We start from the raw sequence: 26,961 nt of genomic DNA on the forward strand, positions 1-26,961 counted from the left end.
CGCATGCCTATGCACCGCAATGCGCAGGCGCGTCATACAGGTACAAACAGCATTGTTGCTGTGCAATGCTTCTAGTGATGATTCCATTCGCACAGCAGTTCGCAAGGAGATTGACAGAAAGAGGGCGTTTATGGGTGTCAACTGACAGTTTTCTGGGAGTGGTAGGGAAAACACAGGCGTGTCCAGGCGTTTGCAGGTCGGGAGTCTGACGTCAATTCTGGGACCGGACAGGCTGAAGTGATCGCAAGGGCTGAGTAAGTTCAGACCTACTCAGAAACTACAAAAAAAAATTTGTTCCGTTCGGCTGCACATGCGATTGCACACTTGCAAGCGAAAATACACTCCCCCGTGGGAGGCGACTATATGTTTGCACGGCTGCAAAAAGTAGCTAGCGAGCAATCAACTCGGAATGAGGGCCATACTTCGAGAGAAGGAAATACACAGATAGTGGTGAGATTCACACCAGCTCACGCATAACAGAAAACCAAGCTAACCAACTTGAAACGATTCAGCAACGACTGAACCAACAATACTTAACCAAGTAACAATGCAGGAATACAAAGCTATGGGTGGGCGCCCAGCATCCTCTACGGACTACGAGAAAAGGATTTACCGGTAGGTAATTAAAATCCTATTTTCTCTTACGTCCTAGAGGATGCTGGGGTCCATTTTAGTACCATGGGGATGTACCAAAGCTCCCAGTACGGGAGGGAGAGTGCTGAGGTTCCTGCAGAACAGATTGACCAAACTTAAGGTCCTCAGCGGCCAAAGTATCGAACTTGTAGAACTGAACGTGTTCGACCCTGACCAAGTAGCTGCTCGGCAAAGCTATAAAGCAGAGACACCCTGGGCAGCCACCCAGGAAGAACCCACTTTACGAATAGAGTGGGCCTGAACAGATTTTTGAATCGGCAATCCTGCCGAAGAATAAGCATGCTGGATAGTAAGCCCGATCCAGCGAGAAATCATCTGCTTAGTAGCAGGACACCCAATCTTGTTGGGATCATAAAGGACAAATAGTGCGTCCGACTTCCTGTGATGAGAAGTCCTCTTCACATAAATCTTCAAAGCCCTCAAAACATCCAAGGCCTCTGAGGTAATTGAGGTGTCAGTAGCCACTGGCACCACAATAGGTTGGTTGATATGAAAAACGGACACAACCTTTGGAAGAAATTGCTGACGCGGTCTAAGCTCAGCTCTATCCTCATGGAAAATCAAGTAGGAGCTCTTGTGCGACAATGCCCCCAATTCTGACACACGTCGAGCAGATGCCAATGCCAATAGTGTGACAGCCTTCCAAGTAAGAAACTTTACGTCCACCTCCTGTAAAGGTTTGAATCAATCCGATTGCAGGAACTGCAACACCACATTAAGATCCCAAGGTGCCGTAGGATGCACAAAGGGTGGTTGGATGTGCCAAACCCCTTTCAAGAATGTCAACCTCAGGGAGAGCAGCCAATTGTTTCTGGAAGAAAATGGACAAGGCCGAAATCTGGACCTTTATGGAACCCAAGTGTAGGCCCACATCCAGGGGCAGATCCAGAAGAAAATGAAAGGGGGGGCACCATGATAGGGGAACGGTAATAGTTATATTTACTTGTAACCTAAGGCACGCATGCTCCCAGATAAGGGGATTGGTATCACGGGGGGTGTGGCCACACAGAATACGCCATCAGGTAATAATTGGCTGTAGGAGCGCATCCTGGTTTATTGCCAATGTTTCACCCTGATGAAAAGGCTGATTGGGCCTTGAAATGTTGGTCACCTGTTCCATTAGTTATGGGAGCCTGGAAGGCACCCCAGCACAATATAATTATTATAGTGTTTAGTTGGTGGTGGCAGGTGCAGCATAAATTGTTTTGGGCACTGCACTGAGACTCAGACTGCAGGACATGAACTGCCCATCTTTGATTAGCAGAAGCAGCCAGTTGGATATCCTTTAGGCATCATAAGACATCTGCAGGACAGCCCTGTCACAATCACACGGGCCGCCTTCTCAAAGCTGAGGCTGAGTTTGACTGCACCTAGCATGGTGGTAAAGGAAGTGGAGGAGGAAGCGCTGGGATTATTGTGCGGTGCAGTGAGGGCTGATGAAGCCTTCTGCGCCGTCATAAGTAACATACTTACTCGATGCTGGCATTTGAACCCCGAGCCTGGGCTGGACTCTGGCCAGTTGGAAGGGGGGGGGGGGGGGGGGGGTAGGTTGCAGTGTGAGCAGGGGGAGCACCCCATTGGTTACCACACGGTGCTGTTAGAGCCGCCACGGGTACTAGTGCCTGCCGGCTCTTTTATCAAATCTGACTGACAGAAATAGCAGTAGTGCTGCTGCTGTTCTCCCGAGTGCCCCCCCCCCTGGATCCGCCTATGCCCACATCCGCACCTGCTTGCAGAAAGAGGAGAAACCGTCCTAGTTGAAACACCAGCGTAGGAAACTTCTTGGATTCACACCAAGATACATACTTTTTCCAAATCCGATGGTAATGCTTAGACGTTACTCCCTTCCTAGCTTGGATCAGAGTAGGAATGACCTTGTTAGGAATGCCCTTCCGAGCTAAGATCTGGCTTTCAACCTCCATGCCGTCAAACGTAGCCGTGTTAAGTCTTGATAAGCGAACAGCCCCTGTTGCAGAAGGTCCTTGCGAAGAGGAAGAGGCCTCGGATCCTCTAGCAGCAATTCCAGAAAATCCACGTACCAAGCCCGTCTTGGCCACATACACCGACTGGAACACCCACGGAGTTACCAGGGCGTCCACTGCCACTGCTTGTGGGTCTCGTGACCTGGTACAGTACCTCCGAAGCTTCTTGTTGAGGCGAGAGGCCATCATGTCTACCTGTGGTACACCCCATCGGCTTGCTACCTCTGCGAAAACCTTTCGGGTGGAGGCCCCATTCTCCTGGATGGAGATCGTGTCTGCTGAGGAATTCCACTTCCCAGTTGTCCACTCCCGGAATGAATATCACCGATAGCGCCACCGTGTGCCTTTCTGCCCAGAGGAGGATTCTTGTTACCTCTGACATTGCAGCTCTGCTCTTCGTTCTGCCTTGCCTGTTTATGTAGGACACCGCCGTGACATTGTCCGACTGAACCAGAATGGCTTGATCTCGCAGAAGATGTGCCGCCTGTAGAAGGGCGAGGTATACAGCCCGTAGTTCCAGAATGTTTATTGGAAGGATGGATTCCTTACTTGACCACTTTCCCTGGAAGTTTTCGCCATGGGTGACTGCTCCCCAACCTCTGAGACTTGCATCCATGGTTAGAAGGATCCAATTCTGAATCCCGAACCTGCGGCCCTCGAGTAGGTGAGAAGTTTGCAGTCACCAGAAGAGAATAATCCTGGCCTTTGGCGACAGGCGTATCCGCTGGTACATGTGAAGATGCGTTCCCAACCACTTGTCTAGGAGATCCAGCTGGAAGAACCGTGCATGGAATCTTCCGTACTGGAAAGCTTCGTATGAGGTTACCATCTTTCCCAGAAGGCGAATGCTCTGATGAACCGATACCTGGGCTGGTTTCAGGACATCTCGGACCATTGATTGGATCACCAATGCTTTCTCCACCGGTAGAAACACCCTCTGCACATCCGTATCGAGTATCATCCCCAGGAAGGGCAGTCTCCTTGTCGGCTCCAAATGTGACATTGGAAGGTTCAGGATCCATCCATGATCTTGGAGTAGTTGAGTTGAGAGAGCAATACTGTGCAACAGCCTCTACCTGGAAGTTGCTTTTATCAGGAGATCGTCCAGATATGGAATTATGTTCACCACCTGCAAGCGGAGGAGGAACATCATTTCTGCCATGACCTTGGTGAACACCCTCGGAGCTGTGGAGAGGCCAACTGGCAATGTCTGGAACTGATAGTGACAGTCCTGCAGAGCAAATCTTAAATAAACCTGGTGAGCCGGCCAGATCGGAATGTGAAGGTACGCATCCTTGATATCCAGGGATACTAGGAATACCCCCTCCTTCAGACTTGAGATCACCACCCTCAGAGACTCCATCTTGAATTTGAATTCCCGCAAGTAGGGGTTCAATGACTTAAGGTTTAATATTGGTCTTACCGAACCGTCCAGTTTCGATACCACAAACAGGTTTGAGTAATAACCCTTGTGTTCTAGGTGAGGTGGAACTGGAACAATGACATTTGTTCGCACCAGTTTTTGAATGGCTTCCTGTAGGATAGCACTTTCTGTCAGCGAAGCTGGCAAGCTTGACTTGAAGAATCTGTGAGGTGGGAATTCTTGAAAATCCAGTCTGTAGCCATGGGTAACAATATCCCTTACCCAAGGGTCTAGGCAAGAAGACGACCAGACGTGACTGAAATTTTTTAGCCTCGCCCTCACCTGCCCGATCTCCAGGCTGGGAGGTCCACCGTCATGCTGAAGATTTTGAGGAAGCAGAACCTGTTTTCTGTTCCTGGGAACCTGTTGGTGCAGGTTTTCTGGATTTACCCCGACCTCCTCTAAAGAAGGTGGGAGGTTTGGATTTCTTAACTTTTGCAGTCCGAAAGGACTGCAGTGTAGCAGGATAGGATTTCCTGGCCAGTGTTGCTGCAAAGGGAAGAAAGGTGGACTTTCCTGCAGTTGCCGTGGAAATCCACGCATCCGATGCATCCCCAAACAGGGCCTGACCTGTGACGGGTAGGTTCTCCACACTCTTCTTGGATTCTTCGTCCGCCGAACATTGGCGTAGCCAGAGTCCTCTGCGTGCCGAGACTGCCATGGAAGTAGCCTTGCATTAAGCAGGCCAATGTTCTTCATGGCCTCCACCATGAAACCTGCAGAATTCTGTATGTGATGTAAAAACAAAACCAATGTCACTCCTATCCATAGTATCTAATTCCTCTAGTAATGTGCCTGACCACTTTACTATGGCTTTAGAAATCCACGCACAAGCAATGGGGGGCCTTAACACCACGCCTGTAGCAGTGTATAGTGATTTGAGTGTAGTCTCAATCTTGCGGTCAGCCGGCTCCTTTAAAGCGGTTGAACAAGGGACAGGTAAATCCACCTTTTTAGACAATCTAGATTCAGAAGCATCTACTATAGGTGGGTTTTCCCACTTCTTTCTATCCTCTTCAGGGAAAGGGAAAGAAATGAGAATTCTTTTAGGGATCTGGAATTTTTTCTCTGGGTTTTCTCTCAGGATTTTTCGAACAAGTAGTTTAACTCCTTCGAAGCAGGAAAGGTAATCGAGGATTTCTTATTTACTGTAAAATAAGATTCCTCTTCCTGCTCAGGTACCGTCTCAGAAATATGCAAAACATCCCTAATGGCTTCAATCATCAGTTGCACCCCCTTAGCAAGGAATGCATCACCCCCCTGCATATCCCCATCACCGTCCCCTGTATCAGAGTCGGTATCAGTGTCAGCTTGCATTATCTGGGCAAGTGTACATTTTTATGGGTAGGTAGGTGGGATCTTTGATGAAGTAGGGGGGGTTGAGTATGCCAAACCCTCCACAGATTTCCTCAAAAACTGCATTTCTTTCTCAGTATGAGACATCCATGTTGAAATCTGGGATATCATCCCCCTTAAAGAATCCACCCATGGGGGTTCGGATTCAGAAGGCTGGGAAAGCACAATGCAGTCCTGAGTACATGGAATAGACTCCTCAGGAGAAGATAAACACTCTGCAGCACAGGACACAGAGTCCTTAGACATGGTAATGTGGGATATACACACTTACACACACACACACACACACAGGAAAATGTCAGACACAGTTTCACCCAGAGTACCTTCAGAGTCACAGGGTATAATGAGCCAGCCACACAGCGCCCCTGTAGGCAGTTATTATAATAAAAGTTTGGCGCTGACCAACTAACCTTAATAGGTTAATCAGTACTACAAACACACTCCCCCCCCTGTCTATAACACCCCGGTACCGCAGAGGTATAGCTGGAGTTATGTGGAGGCCAGTGCTCCCTGTCATCGTCTCTTTCATATGATCTGCAGAGAGAAAATGGCACTGGTTAGTGCTGGGTCCGCTCTGAGAGGAAGCCCCGCCCCTTGTAAGGGCGCACGGCTTCCCGCACAAATTTTTTATACAGGCCTGAGGTTTCTTGTGCTAACAGCGGGATTAGCCCCTGGTAGCTTGCTTGACCAGTGTCGGGTATATTGCGCTGGCTCAGGACGCCCCTCAAAGCACCTACACAGTGTGTTACTGAGCCTTCCCGGAGCACAGCCTGTCGGAGCTGCTCTCCCACCCTTGTGCCGCCATACCCGCCGGCGACCCGCTTACCGGGACGCCGGCGTTGTACTCACCACTCTTCTTTCTTCTGGCTCTGTTAGGGGGTGGCGGCCGCCTCGTGGGCTTGCGATCAGCACCCTCAGGAGCTCAGTGTCCTGTCAGCGGATTAGAGAACCATCAACTCTTCAGGAAGTTGGTTCCTACTCCTCCTAAGTCCCACGAACCAGGGAGGCTGTTGCCAGCAGCCTTCCTGTGCCTAACAAACCCTATAAAACAACAAAACCAGAAAAACTTCTAGGAGCTCCCCTAGCTGTGACCGGCTCCTCCAGGCACATTTTCTAAACTGAGTCTGGTAGGAGGGGCATAGAGGGAGGAGCCAGCACACACTATTACACTCTTAAAGTGCCCATGGCTCCTGGTGGACCCGTCTATACCCCATTCCTTCAGCATGACCGGCTACTCCGGGCACATTTTCTAAACTGAGTCTGGTAGGAGGAGCATAGAGGGAGGAGCCAGCCAGCCCACACTATCAAATTCTTAAAGTGCCCATGGCTCCTAGTGGACCCGTCTCTACCCCATAGTACTAAATGGACCCCAGTATCCTCTAGGACGTAAGAGAAATAATGAAATCATTACACAAACCTTTAGGAAATAAGTGGATCATTTCAATTTCCTACATTATGATAGCACACATTATAGATCCGGAGTTACAAATATTCCTAGAGGACAACTAAGACGTTTACGACGAAATTGTACTAAGTATGATACTTTTGAAAAACAGGCGGGAGAAATGCTTATAGCATTTGATAATAAAAGAATATCCTGATAAGATACTTACCTCAGCATTCATAGAAATAAAAAATTTGGAAAGATGCGACCTGTTAGTATATGAAGATAAGAATAAAATTAAAGATTCAGATACACTTCCGTTTATCTCCAAATATAATAGAGCATCTAAGCAGATAAATATATTATTAGGAGTAACTATGGTATTCTGCAGACTGACCCCCTCCTAAACACTTGTATTCCCAGAAAACCGAAAGTGGTCTTCAAAAAATCTGAAAACCTTAAGCATTGCCTTGCACCTAGTTTTTTTTTTTTTTTTCCAGATAATAGAGCAAGTAGCTCTAGTAAGGGTGAGGCATCTCTGAATGAGGCCTCTCTGAACTGGCTACCAAGTAGAATAAAGGGATTTTTAATTGCGGCTCCGGATCCTGCATTACGTGTTCATTCATCAGTAATAATGTTCGACAATTTAGCTCCTTTAAAGATGAAGAACAGTTTGAGATTAAAGCTTACATCAATTGTAAATCCACTTATGTGATTTACATTCTACAGTGTAGCTGCAAACTAATTTATGTTGGCAGAACAACAAGGAGTCTAAAACTCAGCTTTTTGGAACACAGGAGGAATATCCTAAAAAGCTCTTGTATTCACATTTTGTAGAATGCCATGCTGGAAATCTTAAGGGTTTTACACTCACAGGGATTGAATGGGTGAAACCCACTGCGAGAGGTGGAGATCGTTTCCTACTCCTATGTGTACGTGAAAACTATTGGATCCACAAATTAAGGACCCTTATTCCAGAGAGACTTAACGAATACATTGAGATTAATCCCTAGACCTCCTTTATTCTCCATCCTCCTTTATATCCCCATTCCCTCACAGTTACATACCATCTAGTCCCTTAAAATCTCTGTGACTCTTTAATTCTTCCTACTTTTTATATGATGTCAGTATGTTAGGGATATCATATGGTCAGAGGTGTAGCTAGGTGCCATGGTGCCTGGAGCAAGGTTATGTTTCAGCGCCCCCTCCCCTGTACTGAATTGGAGGCATGTTTCATTTGAAAAGAAAAAATATAGAAAAATCCTAAATTAGTGACAGGGCCGGTTCTAGACCTTGTGACGCCCGGGATCAGCATAAGCCCTTTTACAGCTAAGCCCTCCTCCCCGCCAATAGGAGTCCGGGGGGCGGACTAAACTCCATAATGGAGTATTCTGATTCCCGGGTGCCGTGCACGCTGCACGGCTGTCCCCAGGGACTCAGCAGATAGTATGCACAGAGATTTTCTGGGCTAGCCAGCCCTGTCAGCGCTGGCTAGCCCGGAAGATTTCCATGCATACCACCGAAGGGGTTAATAAAGAAATGGATATTTGTCAGCTGCATCAGACACCATAGAAGGGAAGGGTTAACATTGTTGCATTTGTGAGCTCGTTAAGCAGCATTGAGTATGTGGGGAAAAATTTTGTTTTTTTTCCGATTAGGCATAAATGTTATATTATGTTATAAATATTTAAGTATATCAGCCATGTTTCACCTTGGATATTATATTACATTACATTTTATTTATTGAATATGTTTGCCGGTGGTTTGATTGATTTTAATATTTAGGTTCTAGAGATTACTAATACCCCTTTTCCACTACCTTTTTAAACACGGGTAAATGCGCGGGGGCGTGCATTTACCCGTGTTTTTCCCTAGTGGAAAAGGGTCCCCCTGCAAATTCCCGGATCAAGTGATCCGGGAATCCTACCCGGGTAGCTAGCCGGGTTGAACACGTCTTCAACTCGGTAAGCTGTCTAGTGTGAACGGCGTTCACAGTGTATGGGAGGGCGGCGCTGGGAGATCATGTGATCTCCCAGCACCGCCCCTGCCGCGTCACTAGCAGCATCACCAACCCGGCAATATGCCGGGTTGGTGAGCGCTGTGGGAATAGGGGGCTGTAGCGCGGGTTGCAGCTGTGTCAGGCGACACGGCTGCGACCCGTGCTACATTGGAAAAGGGGTATTAGTAACAGGTGTATTAAACACCTGTCTGGCAGTATCACCCTTTATTATTAATTACAGGCGTGTGATACCTAGCAAGGAAGTATGAAAGGGTTTTTGAGCCAAGAAGTATTACCTATTGAAAAAGTCACAGGAAGTGACGAAACGCGTTTAGGACTCCTACTACCACTGGAGAGTACTGGTGACTCCAACTGACTGGATTGTTAGGAGTCTCAGACGCTGAAACCCTGTGCATTCACTACAGCCGCAGCTACCAGCAGTAAGCACGCTGCAAGCCGCTCTGTCCGAGGACGCTCGGTAAGGATTATTCCCTCTCATCTAGAAACAGGTCCCTTGTCCAGGGATAGAGAGAGTGTGACACCTGTCACCGGACACTTTTATGCGGCTCTTATCAGCAGCCTAACAGGGGATCGCTTGAGAGTGATACTTTCCAGTAACCACCTACATTGTGGATGAAAGTACTGAGTTAACAAATTTATTTATGACTTTTGCACTGGACCCCATTCTCCAGCCGGTTCATAATATCAGGCTCAACTAAGTTACAATTATCTGTATCCATTTATTTGGACTGTAACACTAATAACTATGTGAATTTCCCATTGAGGAATAAAGATCTGTGCACCATTTGAACTGCAATATTAGTAGCAAGTCTATCTTCTACCGCTATATCTAGATACTTCTATTAGCGTCGCCTGTCTGATGTCAAACATTTTTTAAACTATTGTATTGTTTATTGTGATTTATATGTATATGTTTTTAATAAATTGAACTAATAACTATATTATCAAACCACTGGCATTTATTATGACAAGCAATTAATGTATTTTATTTGGTTTATAAGTGCGACCCTATTCACATCTTGATGTCTCCCATTAATTGAAACTTGCGCAGAAAAGTTTCCAGGGTTTGTCGCATTTGAACCAATTAATGACACATTCATATTATTGATGATTTTTCTAATTTGTTCACACAACCATTTATGCCGTTATGGTAATTGTATATTCTCGGTTAGCTGCGTAGGCAGGGAGCTACTTGCTGGGTGTGAAAGCATCGCCGCCATACGATGCTTTCTCACCTCCAGTGTCGGACTGGGGCATGGAGGGACAACCGGGGGAATGCAGTGATAGGGGCCCATGTTTAGGGGTGTGGCTGATCTCCAGAGGGGGTGTGTCCATATTGGTTTACCTAACCAGTACAGAGTGCATCAGCTGGGCCCCTTGATAAATATATACATTAAATACTGCTAGTGCATGCATGATACTGTACCAGAAAGGCACTCTAGAAAATACACCATAGTCCTGTGCAGTATAAGGTAACATATTTATAATGTATAATTCAAGTGCACAGTCTGGAACCTGATCCCTAGAGGAGGAGGTGGGCCCATAGGCAGTAGGGCCCACCGGGGGTTTCCGCTGTACCCCTATGAGCCAGTCCAAACCTGCGCACCTCTGTGGGGGGAGGAGGTAGGGCTTGACACGCAGGGTGGACTAGCCCTGTGCTGGGCGTCCCTCCGCATGTCAGAGATTGTGATTGTAGATGTACTGTTTTTAGCACATCTACAATCAGATCTGAATCACTGCCTATGTTAGGGTGTGTACACACGGTGAGATATTTTCTTTCGATTTTGACTATATAGTCAAAATCTCAAGAAAAGTTAGTGCAGATCGCAAGGTGAAAGTTACCTTGCGATCCCGATTCGATCCCGATGCGCGATCCCGCCAGGTCAGCATCGCAAGAAAAGATAGACAGTGCAGGCAAGTCAATCCTTGCTAGATCGGTGTACTATCTAGTTCATCTCACATGTCAATGACATCTCACATAAGCCAAAATCTCACATAAGAGAAAATCGTAAGCACACCTAGTCCATATCTCAAGAAAAGTTAGTCAAAATCTGTGCTATCTGGGCTCCGGGGAGTTCAGGGGAAATCGCAAGTGAAAATCGGGCATAGCAAGGATCTCACCGTGTGTACACACCCTCACAGTGTTTGCTAGAAAACACTGTAGCATAACATTTTGTATGCAGATACAGCCGCTATTACTCACTGAATATAGTCATGCTGCATATCATTTTAATTAGCAATAGGTGCTAGTGCGTCCTATTAGCATCGTTTTGCATCTAAGATGCATTTTTGGAGGCAAAATGTATAAAAATGACATGTAGAGTACATGGACTAGTTTGAGAGATCAAAGTTTGTTTTTTGTTTTTAAGGTTAGAAATTATTTTAAAAATATTTATTGTAAATTTGTTGTAATTGTGTACTTGTAATTGATTTACAACATTGTTAAATACAAATCGACCCCCCAAAAAAAGCTCTATTTATGTCCGACTTTGTATACCTGTTTTGTGTGAGATTTCCAAATTTGGACTGAGGGATATTTGTAGCACGGCGTACACATGCAGTCGGATACTTGCACGGGTGAATGTACACTCCCCTTGGGTGGCGACTATCTGAATGCAGGACAGCAAAATTAGCAGCCCAGTGATCAGGTCTGAATTAGGCCCTTTCTCCACTTAGTTCAATATATAAATTTATAACTACAAGTGAATATATACACTGCTCAAAAAAAATCAAGGGAACACTAAAATAACACATCCTAGATCTGAATGAATGAAATATGCTTATTAAATACTTTGTTCTTTACATAGTTGAATGTGCTGACAACAAAATTACACAAAAATGATCAATGGAAATCAAATTTATTAACCCATGGAGGTTTGGATTTGCAGTCACACTCAAAATTAAAGTGGAAAAACACACTACAGGCTGATCCAACTTTGATGTAATGTCCTTAAAACAAGTCAAAATGAGGCTCAGTAGTGTGTGTGGCCTCCACATGCCTGTATGACCTCCCTACAATGCCTGGGCATGCTCCTGATGAGGTGGCGGATGGTCTCCTGAGGGATCTCCTCCCAGACCTGGACTAAAGCATCCGCCAACTCCTGGACAGTCTGTGGTGCAACGTGGCGTTGGTGGATGGAGCAAGACATGATGTCCCAGATGTGCTCAATTGGATACAGGTCTGGGGAACAGGCGGGCCAGTCCATAGCATCAATGTCTTCGTCTTGCAGGAACAGCTGACACACTCCAGCCACATGAGGTCTAGCATTGTCTTGCATTAGGAGGAACCCAGGGCCAACCGCACCAGCATATGGTCTCACAAGGGGTCTGAGGATCTCATCTCGGTACCTAATGGCAGTCAGGCTACCTCTGGCAAGCACATGGAGGGCTGTGCGGCCCCCCAAAGAAATACACCCCACACCATTACTGACCCACTGCCAAACCGGTCATGCTGGAGGATGTTGCAGGCAGCAGAACGTTCTCCTTGGCGTCTCCAGACTCTGTCACGTCTGTCACATGTGCTCAGTGAGAACCTGCTTTCATCTGTGAAGAGCACAGCGCGCCAGTGGCGAATTTGGCAATCTTGGTGTTCACTGGCAAATGCCAAACGTCCTGCACGGTGTTGGGCTGTAAGCACAACCCCCACCTGTGGACGTCGGGCCCTCATACCACCCTCATGGAGTCTGTTTCTGATCGTTTGAGTAGACACATGCACATTTGTGGCTTGCTGGAGGTCATTTTGCAGGGCTCTGGCAGTGCTCCTCCTGTTCCTCCTTGCACAAAGGCGGAGGTAGCGGTCCTGCTGCTGGGTGGTTGCCCTCCTACGGCCTCCTCCACATCTCCTGATGTACTGGCCTGTCTCCTGGTAGCGCCTCCATGCTCTGGACACTACGCTGACAGACACAGCAAACCTTGCCACAGCTCGCATGATGTGCCATCCTGGATGAGCTGCACTACCTTGGCCACTTGTGTGGGTTGTAGACTCTGTCTCATGCTACCACTAGAGGGAAAGCACCGCCAGCTTTCAAAAGTGACCAAAACATCAGCCAGAAAGCATAGGAGCTGAGAAGTGGTCTGTGGTCACCACCTGCAGAACAACTCCTTTATTGGGGGTGTCTTGCTAATTGCCTATAATTCCAACCTGTTGTCTATTCCATTTGCACAACAGCATGTGAAATGGATTGTCAATCAGTGTTGCTTCGTAAGTGGACAGTTTGATTTCACAGAAGTGTGATTGACTTGGAGTTATATTGTGTTGTTTAAGTGTTCCCTTTATTTTTTTGAGCAGTGTGTATATATATATATATATATATATATATATATATACCATGTATGTTCCTGCACTCACATCAGTACTATAAACAACAGTAGGGTGCTCCCTAGTGGAAATCTCCCCAAACAGGGTGGATCCACAATATTTAACCCGAAGTCCAACAATATGGAGGTGCACTCATCAGGTTCAAACAGTCAACGGTTCTGGTTTGTTCATAACAGCTTTATTGCAGTGTATATTCGGCTCAATTAGTCGACGTTTCGATCCTAATTCGTGGATCTTTCTCAAGACAAGCTTCGATTTTTATACAGTTTTTGAAAGCATCATACATTGATTATCAGGGAATCAATGTCTCTTGTTCAGACAATGAACGTGCTGTATGGATGGGTCAGACTTAGTACTAACAGGTTTTGGTGTGCTTACTTAGCCACACAACCTCCGAGCAACTCTGACAACATAGGAGATCACCACTCTACAGGAGATGCTGACACCTTCTACAGAAGGCTGTAGAAGGTGTCAGCATCTCCTGTAGAGTGGTGATCTCCTATGTTGTCAGAGTTGCTCGGAGGTTGTGTGGCTAAGTAAGCACACCAAAACCTGTTAGTACTAAGTCTGACCCATCCATACAGCACGTTCATTGTCTGAACAAGAGACATTGATTCCCTGATAATCAATGTATGATGCTTTCAAAAACTGTATAAAAATCGAAGCTTGTCTTGAGAAAGATCCACGAATTAGGATCGAAACGTCGACTAATTGAGCCGAATATACACTGCAATAAAGCTGTTATGAACAAACCAGAACCGTTGACTGTTTGAACCTGATGAGTGCACCTCCATATTGTTGGACTTCGGGTTATATATATATATATATATATATATAGATGGGTCCTTGTTTATCTTGACCTTTAATAGGATTAACTGAGACTGGCCAGTCGGACTTAATCCCCTGCTGTAATGACTTAATCCCCTGCTGTATTGTTCTCTGTATTGTATTGCAGCTGAGAACAATAGATGAAGGGTTTATGCTAATAAGTCATTTTGTGCCTAGGCGCAGAAAACTAGTCAAGATAACCGTGGACCCATCTGTAGTGTGTGTGTATATATATATATATATATATATATATCTCCAAACGCGGTATAAACGGCATCTCTGTGGTCTTCCAGAGACGGGTGTGCATCAGCTCACTCTCAATGCTTAAAGAACCAGGCGGCACTCAACGTTAGCTGAGCTGCCAGATGACTCACGCCAGGCATCTCCTGTTGCATGGCGTATTGAGGCAAGATGTATGAGGACACATCTGTAGCCAACAGAGACAGAAGTCACAGTGTTAGCGGCCATGTGAGTGCTGTGTGCGGGTGAGTTGGTTGTGCAGTAGTGTTCGGCATATGTGTAAGGGGCATTATGTGTGTCGTGTCTAAATGCATTAATAATGTGCTGCAAATGTGTACGGTGTCATTATGTGTATAAGTGCACTAATAATGTGCGGCATATGTGAAAGGGACATTATGTGTATAAGTGCATTAATAAAGGTTTGCATAATGTGTAAGGCACATTATGTTTAAAAGGACATTAATAATGTGTGTCATATGTGTAAGGGGCATCACTGTGTGGTATTATGTATATAAATGCATTACTAATGTGGCATTATGTGTATAAGGTGCTCAACTGTGTGGCGTAATGTATAGAAAGAGCACTACTGTGTGGTCTAATGTGGATAAAGAGCAATATGATGTGGTGTAATGTGAATAAGGAGCAATTCAGTGTGATGTAATGTGAATAAGGAGCACTACTGTGAGGAGTAACATATATAAGGTAAAGTGATACTACTGTGTGATGTAACATGAATTAGGGACACTATCACATGATAAAATCTGAATAAAGTTGCACTACTGTGTGGCGTAATTTGAATTGGGGGTACTATTGTGTGACCATGCCCATTCCCAGCAAAAACTCGCCCCTTTTTGGGCTGTGCGCCAAATTAAAATATAGGTGTAGGAACACCAAAATGAGGACTGGTATGGGTGAGGGGTCATGGTGCAGGGAAAGGAGTGGTGGTGCTAGGGGGCACCAGCAAAAACCTTGCCTAGAGCATCATATTGGTTATGGCCGGCTCTGGTGTTGACCATATGTGTGTCGACCATTTGCACCTGTAGACTTTTGTACATGTTGACCATATGCACTGTTGACCTTTTATATGTTGACCTATTGCTAAGTCGACCTTTTAACATACTGCATGTCTACCATTAGTGGTCAACTTAATGACTTTCAACCTTTATATGGCCGACCTATAGCCCAGATACCCATTTATGAGCCAAGCCCTACAGTAAGTGCAGTACTGCATATAGTTGCGCTTACTGGAGCCAAAAGGGGATTTGTGGCTCATAGGATCGACCCCTGAAATTGACTTTTGTAAACCAAACAAATATAACAAACTTACATTATCTATGATAACCTCCACACTTTAAAAAAAAACGTCTTGAAGGGGGGTCATAAAATAAGAATTTACTCACCAGTAATTCTATTTCTCGTAGTCCGTAGTGGATGCTGGGAACTCCGTAAGGACCATGGGGAATAGACGGGCTCCGCAGGAGACTGGGCACTCTAAAAGAAAGATTAGGTACTATCTGGTGTGCACTGGCTCCTCCCTCTATGCCCCTCCTCCAGACATCAGTTAAGGAAACTGTGCCCGGAAGAGCTGACACAACAAGGAAAGGATTTGGAATCCAGGGTAAGACTCATACCAGCCACACCAATCACACCGTACAACTTGTAATAACCATACCCAGTTAACAGTATGAACAACAACTGAGCCTCAGTAAAAGATGGCTCATAACAATAACCCTTTAGTTAAGCAATAACTATATACATGTATTGCAGAGAGTCCGCACTTGGGACGGGCGCCCAGCATCCACTACGGACTACGAGAAATAGAATTACCGGTGAGTAAATTCTTATTTTCTCTGACGTCCTAGTGGATGCTGGGAACTCCGTAAGGACCATGAGGATTATACCAAAGCTCCCAAACGGGCGGGAGAGTGCGGATGACTCTGCAGCACCGCATGAGCAAACTCAAGGTCCTCCTCAGCCAGGGTATCAAACCTGTAGAACTTAACAAACGTGTTTGACCCCGACCAAGTAGCAGCTCGGCAAAGCTGTAAAGCCGAGACCCCTCGGGCAGCTGCCCAAGAAGAGCCCACCTTCCTTGTGGAATGGGCTTTCACCGATTTTAATGCGGCAATCCAGCCGCAGAGTGAACCAGCTGAATCGTGCTATAGATCCAGCGAACAATAGTCTGCTTCGAAGCAGGAGCGCCAACCTTATTGGCTGCTTACAGAATAAACAGCGAGTCAGACTTTCTGACTCCCGCCGTTCTGGAAATATAAATTTTCAAAGCCCGGACTACGTCCAGCAACTTGGAATCCTCCAAGTCCCTAGTAGCCGCAGGCACCACAGTAGGCTGGTTCAAATGAAACGATGACACCACCCTAGGAAGAAATTAGGGACGAGTCCTCAATTCTGGCCTGTCCATATGGAAGATCAGATAAGGGTTTTTACATGACAAAACCGCCAATACTGACACACGCCTAGCCGAAGCTAAGGCCAATAGCATGACCACTTTCCACGTGAGATATTTTAGCTCCATGGTCTTAAGTGGCTGAAACCAGTGGGATTTCAGGAAATACAACACAACGTTAAGATCCCAAGGTGCCACCGGTGGCACAAAAGGAGGCTGAATATGCAGCACCCCCGGAACAACGTCTGCACTTCAGGCAGTGAAGCCAGTTCATTTTTAGAGAAATGTATAGGGCCGAAATCTTGACCTTTACGGATCCTAATTTTAGGCCCATAGTCACTCCTGACTGTAGGAAGTGCAGGAATCGACCCCGCTGGAATTCCTCTGTAGGGCCTCCCCGGCCTCACACCAAGCAACCTATTTTCGCCATATACAGTGAAAAAGTCTTGCTGTCACGTCTTTCCTAGCCTTTATCAGCGTAGGAATAACTGCATCCGGAATGCCCTTTTCCGCTAGGATCCGGCGTTCAACCGCCATGCCGTCAAATGCAGCCGCGGTAAGTCTTGGAACAGACAGTCCTGTTGCAACATGTCCTGTCTGAGAAGCAGAAGCCCTGAGTCCTCTGAGAGCATTTCCTGCAGCTCCGGGTACCGAGTCCTTCTTGGCCAATTCGGAGCAAAGAATATTGTTTTCACTCCTCCTTTTATTACAATTCTCAGCCCTTGGGTATGAGAGGAAGAGGAGGGAATACATAGACCGACTGGAACACCCACAGTGTTACTAGTGCGACCACAGCTATCACCTGAGGGTCCCTTGACCCGGCGTAAAACCTTTTTTAGCTTTTTATTGAGGTGGGACGCCATCTAGTCCACCTTAGGCAGTTCCCATCAATTTGCAAACTGCGTGAAGACTTCCTGATGAAGTCCCCACTTTCCGGGGTGGAGGTCTTGCCTGCTGAGGAAGTCTGCTTCCCAGTTGTCCACTCCCGGAATGAACACTGCTGACAGTGTGCTTACTTGATTTTCTGCCCAGCGAAGAATTCTGGTGGCTTCTACCCTCGCCACCCTGCTCCTTGTGCCGCCTTGGCGATTCACATGAACCCCTGCGGTCTGACTGGATCAGAACCGGTTGGTCGCGAAGCAGGATCTCCGCTTGACTTAGGGCGTTGTATATGGCCCTTAGTTCCAGGATATTGGCGTGAAGGCAAGTCTGTTGACTTGACCACAGACCTTGGAAATTTTTTCCCCGTGTAACTGCCCCCCACCCTCGGAGGCTTGCATCCGTGGTCACCAGGATCCAGTCCTGAATGCCGAATCTGCGGCCCTCGAGAAGGTGAGCCCTCTGCAGCCACCACAGGAGAGACACCCTGGCCCTGGGGGATAGGGTGATTAACCGATGCCTCTGAAGAGGTGATCCGGACCACTTGTCCAGTAAGTCCCCTTGGAAGGTCCTCGCATGGAACCTGCCTAAGGGGATGGCCTCGTATGATGCCACCATCCTTCCCAGGACTCGAGTGCAGTGATGCACTGACACCTGTTTTGGTTTTAATAGATTCCTGACCAGTGTCATGAGCTCCTGAGCTCTCTCTATCGGGAGATAAACCCTTTTCTGGTCTGTGTCTAGGATCATGCCTAGGAGAGGCAGATGAGCTGTAGGAACCAACTGCGACTTTGGAATATATAGAATCCAGCCGTGTTGCCGTTACACTTCCAGAGAAAGTGATACGCTGTTCAGCAACTGCTCTCTTGATCTCGCTTTTATGAGGAGATCATCCCAGTACGTGATAATAGTGACACCTTGCTTCCGCAGGAGCACAATCATATTCGCCATTACCATGGTGAATATTCTCGGGGCCGTGGAGAGACCAAACGGCAACATCTGAAATTGGTAATGACAATCCCGTACCGCAATTCTGAGGTACGCCTAATGAGGTGGATAAATGGGGACCTGAAGGTATGCATTCCTTGTGTCCCGATTCACAATAAAGTCTCCCCCTTTTTAGGCTTGCACTGACCGCTCTTAGCGATTCCATCTTGAACTTGAACCTTCTCAGGTATATGTTCAGGGATTTTTAATTCAATATGGGTCTGACCGAACCGTCTGGTTTCGGGATTACAACATGGTCGAATAATAACACCCTCTTGTTGAAGGAGGGGACCCTTGACCACCACCTGTTAAAGATACAATTTGTGAATTGCAGTTAACACTGGCTCCCTCTCTTGGGGGGAAGCCCGCAGGGCCGTCGGTGAGGGGGCCTCTTCTCACAGTCCAGCTTGTATCCCTGAGACACAATATCTATTGCCCAGGGATCGAACAGGGAGTGAACCCACTTGTGGCTGAACTTACGAAGGCGTGTCCCCACCGGGCCTAGCTCCGCCTGTGGAGCCCCAGCGACATTGGTGGATTTTTGTAGGGGCCGGGGAGGACTTCTGTTCCTAGGAACTAGCTGCCCGGCTCTGACAAGAAAGGACGCACCTCAGACTTTCTTGTTTCTTTATTCGAAAGGCTGCATTTAATAATGTCGTGGTTTCTTAGGCTGTGCAGGAATATAAGGCAAAACTAGCAGAATTACCAGCTATAGCTGTGGAGACCAGGCCTGAGAACCCTTCTCCACACAATCCTCAGCCTTCCATATGCCTCTTAAGTCGGCATCATCTGTCCAATGCATATTCTACAGGACACGTCAAGCAGAGATCGACATAGCTTTGACTCTAGGACCCAGTATACTCATGTCTCTTTAGGCATGCTTTATAACTATATATCTATCACTTAAGACAGCATCTTTAATATATTTATATTGCATACTAGGGTCTCATCTCTGCTGATAAGGTACCTGTCCACGCTGCCACAGCGCTATAAACCATGCCGACACAATCGCCGGTCTGGGTAGTATACTAGAATGTGCACGCTATCTGCAGGATCCCTGAGAATAGCAAGTGCTACCGTCTGTGCAAACAGGACACCCCAGGGGAAGATTCTCAACATATCCTGGCCCTAATGGGGAAAGGATACAGCCTGAGAATTCTCTTGTGGGAAGCTGCCGTCTCTTGTCTGGAGATTCCCGCTCTTTTTCCTCATGAGAGGGAAATTTACCTCAGCATTCTTCCCCTTAAACATGTGTACTCTCGTGTCAGGGACAGATGAGTCATCAGTGATATGCAAATCATCTATTATTTCAATAATCATATATTGAATACTTTTCTGCCATTTTGGCTGTAACTTTGCATTATCGTAGTCGACACTGGAGTCAACCTCCGTGTCGATATCAGTGTTTATTATTTTGGATAGTGAGCATTGTGAGACTCTGAAGGTCTCTGTGACATAGGGACAGACATGGGTAGATTTCCTGTCTGTTCCCTAACCATTTGTGCAATAAATTCACCTTAGCACTTACACATATCCAAACAGGAGTCGGCGTTGTCGACGGAGACACCCTCTCACACACATATCCGCTCTATCACCTCCTTAGAGGAGCCTTTTACCTCAGACATGTCGACACACGCGTACCGACACACCACACACACAGGGGATTCTCTATTTGAGGACAGTTCCCCCACAAGGCCCTTTGGAGAGACAGAGAGAGAGTATGCCAGCACACACCCCAGCGCTATATAACCCAGGGATTACACTACAACTCAGTGTTTACCCAGTAGCTGCTGTATATACAAATTTTGCGCCTAAATTTATGTTCCCCCCCCCACCCCTCTCTTTTCACCCATTGTGTACCAGGATACTGCAGGGGAGAGCCTGGGGAGCTTCCTTCCAGCGGAGCTGTGAAGAGAAAATGGCGCTGGTGTGCTGAGGAAGTAGGCCCGGCCCCCTCAGCGGCGGGCTTCTGTCCTGTTTCTGACTAAAAATGGCGGGGGTTTTACACATATACAGTATTCCAGATTGTATTATGTGTATATATTGCCAAAAGGTATTCTTATTGCTGCCCAGGGCGCCCCCCCCCCCAGCGCCCTGCACCCTACAGTGACCGGAGTGTGTGGTGTGCAGTGGGAGCAATGGCGCACAGCTGCAGTGCTGTGCGCTACCTTAATGAAGACCGGAGTCTTCTGCCGCCGATTTCATCTCCTTCTCTTCTGTCTTCTGGCTCTGCAAGGGGGACGGCGGCGCGGCTCCGGGAACGGACGATCGAGGTCAGGCCCTGTGTTCGAACCCTCTGGAGCTAATGGTGTCCAGTAGCCTAAGAAGCACAAGCTAGCTGCAAGCAGGTAGGTTTGCTTCTCTCCCCTCAGTCCCACGTAGCAGTGAGTCTGTTGCCAGCAGATCTCACTGAAAATAAAAAACCTAACAAATACTTTCTTTTCTAGCAAGCTCAGGAGAGCCCACTAGGAGCACCCAGCTCTGGCTGGGCACAGATTCTAACTGATGTCTGGAGGAGGGGCATAGAGGGAGGAGCCAGTGCACACCAGATAGTACCTAATCTTTCTTTTAGAGTGCCCAGTCTCCTGCGGAGCCCGTCTATTCCCCATGGTCCTTACGGAGTTCCCAGCATCCACTAGGACGTCAGAGAAATTTGGTACATTTTTAAATTTTATAATTGTTAAAATTTCATTTCACCAATGCAGAAACTCAGGTTATTTATTATCAATTTGTTCCCTTTTGTACATGTAATAAACAAAAAGTGAAAATAAGATTAAACTTACAATTACAGTTGGTAACTGTTATGGCCTCAAACATTTGCGGGATTTCAACAGCAATATTCTTTCTAAAAAAATAAATCAGAATACAAGATTGTCGTGTGCATATAATCTAAATGTATGTTACTTACTATGAAGAATAGGGAATTTATTGTGAACTTGCTATATGTCCAGTGGTGTCACTAGGGGGAGCACGCCGCATCGGGTGTCACCCTTGGAGGGGTGACACCAAAATGCTGGCTGGTCTGCAGTGACAATAGCTGGGTGCTGCAGTGTGACATTTTTCTGCAGCACTTGACTCCTGTCAGAGAGGAGGAGCTGACAGTGGCGCAGGTACTAGTCTCTGGGGGGATCCGGTCTGAAGATCGACTATGTGCTAGGTCGACAGGTCTAAAGGTCGACATGAGTTTTTCACATTTTTTTTCTTTTTTTGAATTTTTTTATACTTAACGATCCACGTGGACTACGATTGGAATGGTAAAGTGTGCCGAGCGAAGCGGTAGCGGAGCGAAGGCACCATGCCTGAAGCATGGCGAGCAAAGCGAGCCATGCGAGGGAACACGCTGCACTAATTTGGGATCCCGGTCACTCTACGAAGAAAACTACACCAAAAAAAAAAAAAAATCCTCATGTCGACCTTTAGACCTGTCGACCTAGCACATGTCGACCTAGAAACCCTGTCGACCTTCCATCCATGTCGACCTAGTGACTGTTGAACAATAGTGGTCGACCTAGACACTGTCGATTTGATGAACCACACCCGTCTCTGGGTGCAGCCCCCGGAGTGCTGTAATCAGGATTCCCCATCAGGCCCCCCTTCCCCTTTAAGTTAGGCCACAACCCCTTTTCGGGTGCTGGTGGGGATAAGAGTGTGCACTGGGTGTCAAAACATACAATGGGGTCAGTTACAATTATGGGCCTGATTATGTGTTGCACGCAAATTGGCTCTAGATGCAGACAGCCGCAGAAGCCAGATTTACTACCTTATGCCAGTGAGAGTATCCATTCAACAAATGCTGGGGCTCTTGCATGTTCAAGCGGAAGCCCGTGCCGCCGGTTGCTTAAACGCCGGCCTCCACAGCTGTGACCATTAGTATCTCCACTTGCACCGGCTCCATGGTAGATGGAAGAGCTCCAACAGAAGCAGACTTCCCTTCCACCTATGCACGAATTACAGTGAGCTTTGGATGCACACCCACCACACCCCCATGACACTCGTACAAGGTAGGATGGTTATGTATGATCGCATTGTCACCACTTAGTTCATGTCACTAAATTTCACTGAGAGAAACGGTCAAGTACTGACTCCGCATAGTATGGACATATGCAAAAAAAGCATGTGTGGTATGCAACAACTCACCATTTACAGCCATGAATGGAAGACATAGAGACTCAGAACCAGGCCATGCGGCAAACATGTTCATGGCCAATGAACTGATTAAATTAATTCCAAAAGACTTAACTACCCGATTAGAGACCAGAGACAATTTATGGCAATGAGTCAAAACTACTGAGTTACTTAAAGGTCAATTGTACAAGGGAGATTCCTCAAACCCTATAAAGAGGACAAGAAGAGGTGTTGCTGTAGCAACCAAACAGATTGTAGCTTTCATTATTCTAGTACATTCTGTAAAATGATAGCTAGAATATGATTGGTTGTTATTGGCAACACCTCCAAATGGTTTGACATTACAAGACTCCTGAAAGCTGTTTATCCTCTCTTTGCCATTCCACTGTCCAATGGCCCTCATTCCGAGTTATTCGCTCGCAAGCTGCTTTTAGCAGCATTGCACACGCTAAGCCGCTGCCTACTGGGAGTGAATCTTAGCTTATCAAAATTGCGAACGAAAGGTTCTCAAAATTGCGAATAGAAATTTCTTTGCAGTTTCTGAGTAGCTCGAGACTTACTCTTCCAGTGCGATCAGTTCAGTGCTTGTCGTTCCTGGTTTGACGTCACAAACACACCCAGCATTCGCCCAGACACTCCTCCGTTTCTCCAGCCACTCCCGCGTTTTTCCCAGAAACTGTAGCGTTTTTTCACACACTCCCATAAAACGGCCAGTTTCCGCCCAGAAACACCCACTTCCTGTCAATCACATTACGATCACCAGAACGAAGAAAAAACCTCGTAATGCCATGAGTAAAATTCCATTTTGGAACGTCACTTCCATGTAAACAAGGAAGTGAAACCGACATGAAAGGGATATAGTGTTTAGAGGATTTGTAGAAGGGTACTTTCATTTCGGTTTCACTTCCCTGTTTACACGGAAGTGACGTTCCAAAATGGTGGTGCGTTCCACCACCATGTTTTTGTTTATAATACATTATCCCTTTTGTCTACAGCTTTTTAGATATATCTGTGTAGTCACTACACAATCACTATACATCCCCTGAGTATTAATAATAGTTAGCACGACACTCATATCAGCCCCCTCTTGGTCCGAAGATGGAAGTGACGTAATCAAAATGGCGGTGCGTTCCACCGCCAAGTTCGGCATCGAACACGGCTTCCTCTTTGTCTAGGTCCTTCTTAATCTCTTTAAATCTTTCGTGTAGTCACCACACAATGTATTACACATACCCCTCGAGTATTTATAGCTGAATCCGCCGCATATATCTGTCTATACGACGGCCGGGTCATCACCAAAATGGCGGTGCGTTCCACCGCGGTCACTGACGGCAGTGCGCTTCAATATGCGTTCCACCGCCGTTTTCGTGCACCAATAAGTAATTACAGTTTTGTATTCATAGATCCTCACTCTTTTCACTTCTTTACTGGATGTAAGCTCACCTCTATCACTTGATAAGATTATCACTGGATGAATTATTTGTTTAAAATACAATAACTCAGGAGCACAGGAAGTGAGGTCACAACTAGTGGACACAGGAAATTACCTCTCTCCGGTTTAAATGGAACCACCAGACTCACTGTGGTTATCCCCTTGATGAAATCCAGGCACTAAAGGACGAAACGCGTTGGGCCGCTTTGCAGATATCTCCTATATGGACAGATAAGCTCTATTTGTTTTTAATTCTTGTACGTGTGTCATTCAGCCATTCTTATGTTATTTTATTAAATTTATGCTTTTTTTTTAAAAAAACTCATTCACTGCTGAGGCTGTTAAGTGATTATAAATGGGAATATGCTAGTTCCCTAAAAATGCCGCTTGAATCCAGCCAGTGTTATATGTTTTATTTATGAATGGTACACACTATGTTTTGCTGTTTTTTTATTTTCATGTACTGAATTCCAAGTGATGGTCGACAGCTCAATGTCTACCTAAATCAGATAAGTGATCCAGTCAAATTTATCACCCAATACAACTGCTTTCACCTTTTTAATATCATATACACAAGAAAAGAAAAAAGAATTGCCTTAAAGTGGTGGACATTGGTACATGTAAAACATAACTTTTACTCTTTATTATACTTTTTTTAAAAAACTTGCGAAATATAAAAAACACATACAGGTAAAGAGATTAGAAAATGAGTTTAAAAAATAATTTCCTGCACACGGGACGTCCGCCAGACAGTAAATTAGTGTGACTATCTGTTATAGCGTATATCTATCTACTTATATCCGCATTGATTCGTCATACATGCTATGCAGTATCAATGTTACCTAGTGGAAAGTAGTGAGTGTATAGCACTGTTGTAGTTTAAAATATTCTCAATGAGAAATATGTGTTTGAACACACTGTAGAAGTATTGTGCCTTTACGGCCAAAAGTAGGTCTGTGTAGTCGGACCTCAGTGTTATAATAAATATGTATTATGCACTTACTTGGGCATATCTGATTCTCTGTAACTTAAAGATTCCAGCATATATGGCTGTGAATATTTATCAGATAATCATTTAAGCAAATAATACAGCGTCCCAATTCAGGGGTGTGTTGTTACAAGGTATCAGCAATCCTCACTCAAAGCACTGTTGGATAACTTTGCTGTGACTCATATGAAGCTGCTGGTAAGTATAGGTTGATACTATCTCAGCAAATCTTGTCTATTATTCACTGTCCAGTGTGTTAGATGCTGTGGGTTGTGGCTATTTAAATACACAATGGTTTGTACCTCAATTTATTTGTGCATGAGGTCACACGCTCTTTAACTCATAGGCGTGTGTCATACTGGTGTGTAACTCATACATAACATTGATCAAATACTGGTTACTGTCTCAGCCTATGCTTTATAAAGTTGTTAATGCAACATATCAGTGCTACAGTGCATGCTGTCTGGGCAATAATTCAATTGAGTCCTGCCCTCCCGGGATTAAACATTGAAAATATCACTGCATGCACTACACTAATATGTTAAGACAGAATCAGCATATAGAGTTATGGATGTTAATGGTGTGTTGTTACAAAGTATCAGTATTCCTTACTAACAACACTGTTGAATAGCTTTGCTGTAACTCATATGACGTTGCTGGTAAATAAGGGTTGTTACTAGAGATGAGCGGGTTCGGTTCCTCGGAATCCGAACCCGCCCGAACTTCATGTTTTTTTTCACGGGTCCGAGCGACTCGGATCTTCCCGCCTTGCTCGGTTAACCCGAGCGCGCCCGAACGTCATCATGACGCTGTCGGATTCTCGCGAGGCTCGGATTCTATCGCGAGACTCGGATTCTATATAAGGAGCCGCGCGTCGCCGCCATTTTCACACGTGCATTGAGATTGATAGGGAGAGGACGTGGCTGGCGTCCTCTCCATTTAGATTAGAAGAGAGAGAGTGAGATTGATTTGAGACAGAGACACTTGATTTACTGGAGCTTAGGAGTACTGTAGAGAGTGCAGAGTTTAGTAGTGACTGACCACAGTGACCACCAGACAGTGCAGTTTTATTTAATATAATCCGTTCTCTGCCTGAAAAAAACGATACACAGTGACTCAGTCACATACCATATCTGTGTGCACTGCTCAGCCCAGTGTGCTGCATCATCTATGTATATATCTGACTGTGCTCACACAGCTTATAATTGTGGGGGAGACTGGGGAGCAGTGCCAGTTATAGGTTATAGCAGGAGCCAGGAGTACATATTATTAAAATTAAACAGTGCACACTTTTGCTGCAGGAGTGCCACTGCCAGTGTGACTGACCAGTGACCTGACCACACTGACCACCAGTATAGTTAGTAGTATACTATATTGTGATTGCCTGAAAAAGTTAAACACTCGTCGTGTGACTTGTGTGGTGTTTTTTTTTTTATTCTATAAAAAACTCATTCTGCTGACAGACAGTGTCCAGCAGGTCCGTCATTATATAATATATACCTGTCCGGCTGCAGTAGTGATATATATATATTTTTTATATCATTATTTATCATCCAGTCGCAGCAGACACAGTACGGTAGTTCACGGCTGTAGCTACCTCTGTGTCGGCACTCGGCAGTCCATCCATAATTGTATACCACCTACCCGTGGTTTTTTTTTCTTTCTTCTTTATACATACATACTACATCTCTTTATCAACCAGTCTATATTAGCAGCAGACACAGTACAGTAGTCCACGGCTGTAGCTACCTCTGTGTCGGCACTCGGCAGTCCATCCATAATTGTATACCACCTACCCGTGGTTTTTTTTTCTTTCTTCTTTATACATACATACTACATCTCTTTATCAACCAGTCTATATTAGCAGCAGACACAGTACAGTATGGTAGTCCACGGCTGTAGCTACCTCTGTGTCGGCACTCGGCAGTCCGTCCATAATTG

At 45.9% G+C, this 26,961-nt stretch overlaps 1 protein-coding gene across 1 annotated transcript in view; it reads right to left on the minus strand.

Annotated features, from left to right (window-relative positions):
- Window positions 1–26,961, minus strand: part of LOC134945490 (NXPE family member 2-like) — a 179,232-nt gene that overhangs the window by 26,438 nt on the left and 125,833 nt on the right. The window contains exon 4 of the mRNA XM_063934812.1: window positions 21,259–21,320. Coding sequence (XP_063790882.1) covers window positions 21,259–21,320 — 62 coding nt within the window. The remainder of the gene's footprint in view (window positions 1–21,258; window positions 21,321–26,961) is intronic.

The sequence above is a fragment of the Pseudophryne corroboree genome, chromosome 7 (assembly GCF_028390025.1).
Source record: "Pseudophryne corroboree isolate aPseCor3 chromosome 7, aPseCor3.hap2, whole genome shotgun sequence".
NCBI classification, from domain to species: Eukaryota; Metazoa; Chordata; class Amphibia; order Anura; family Myobatrachidae; genus Pseudophryne; species Pseudophryne corroboree.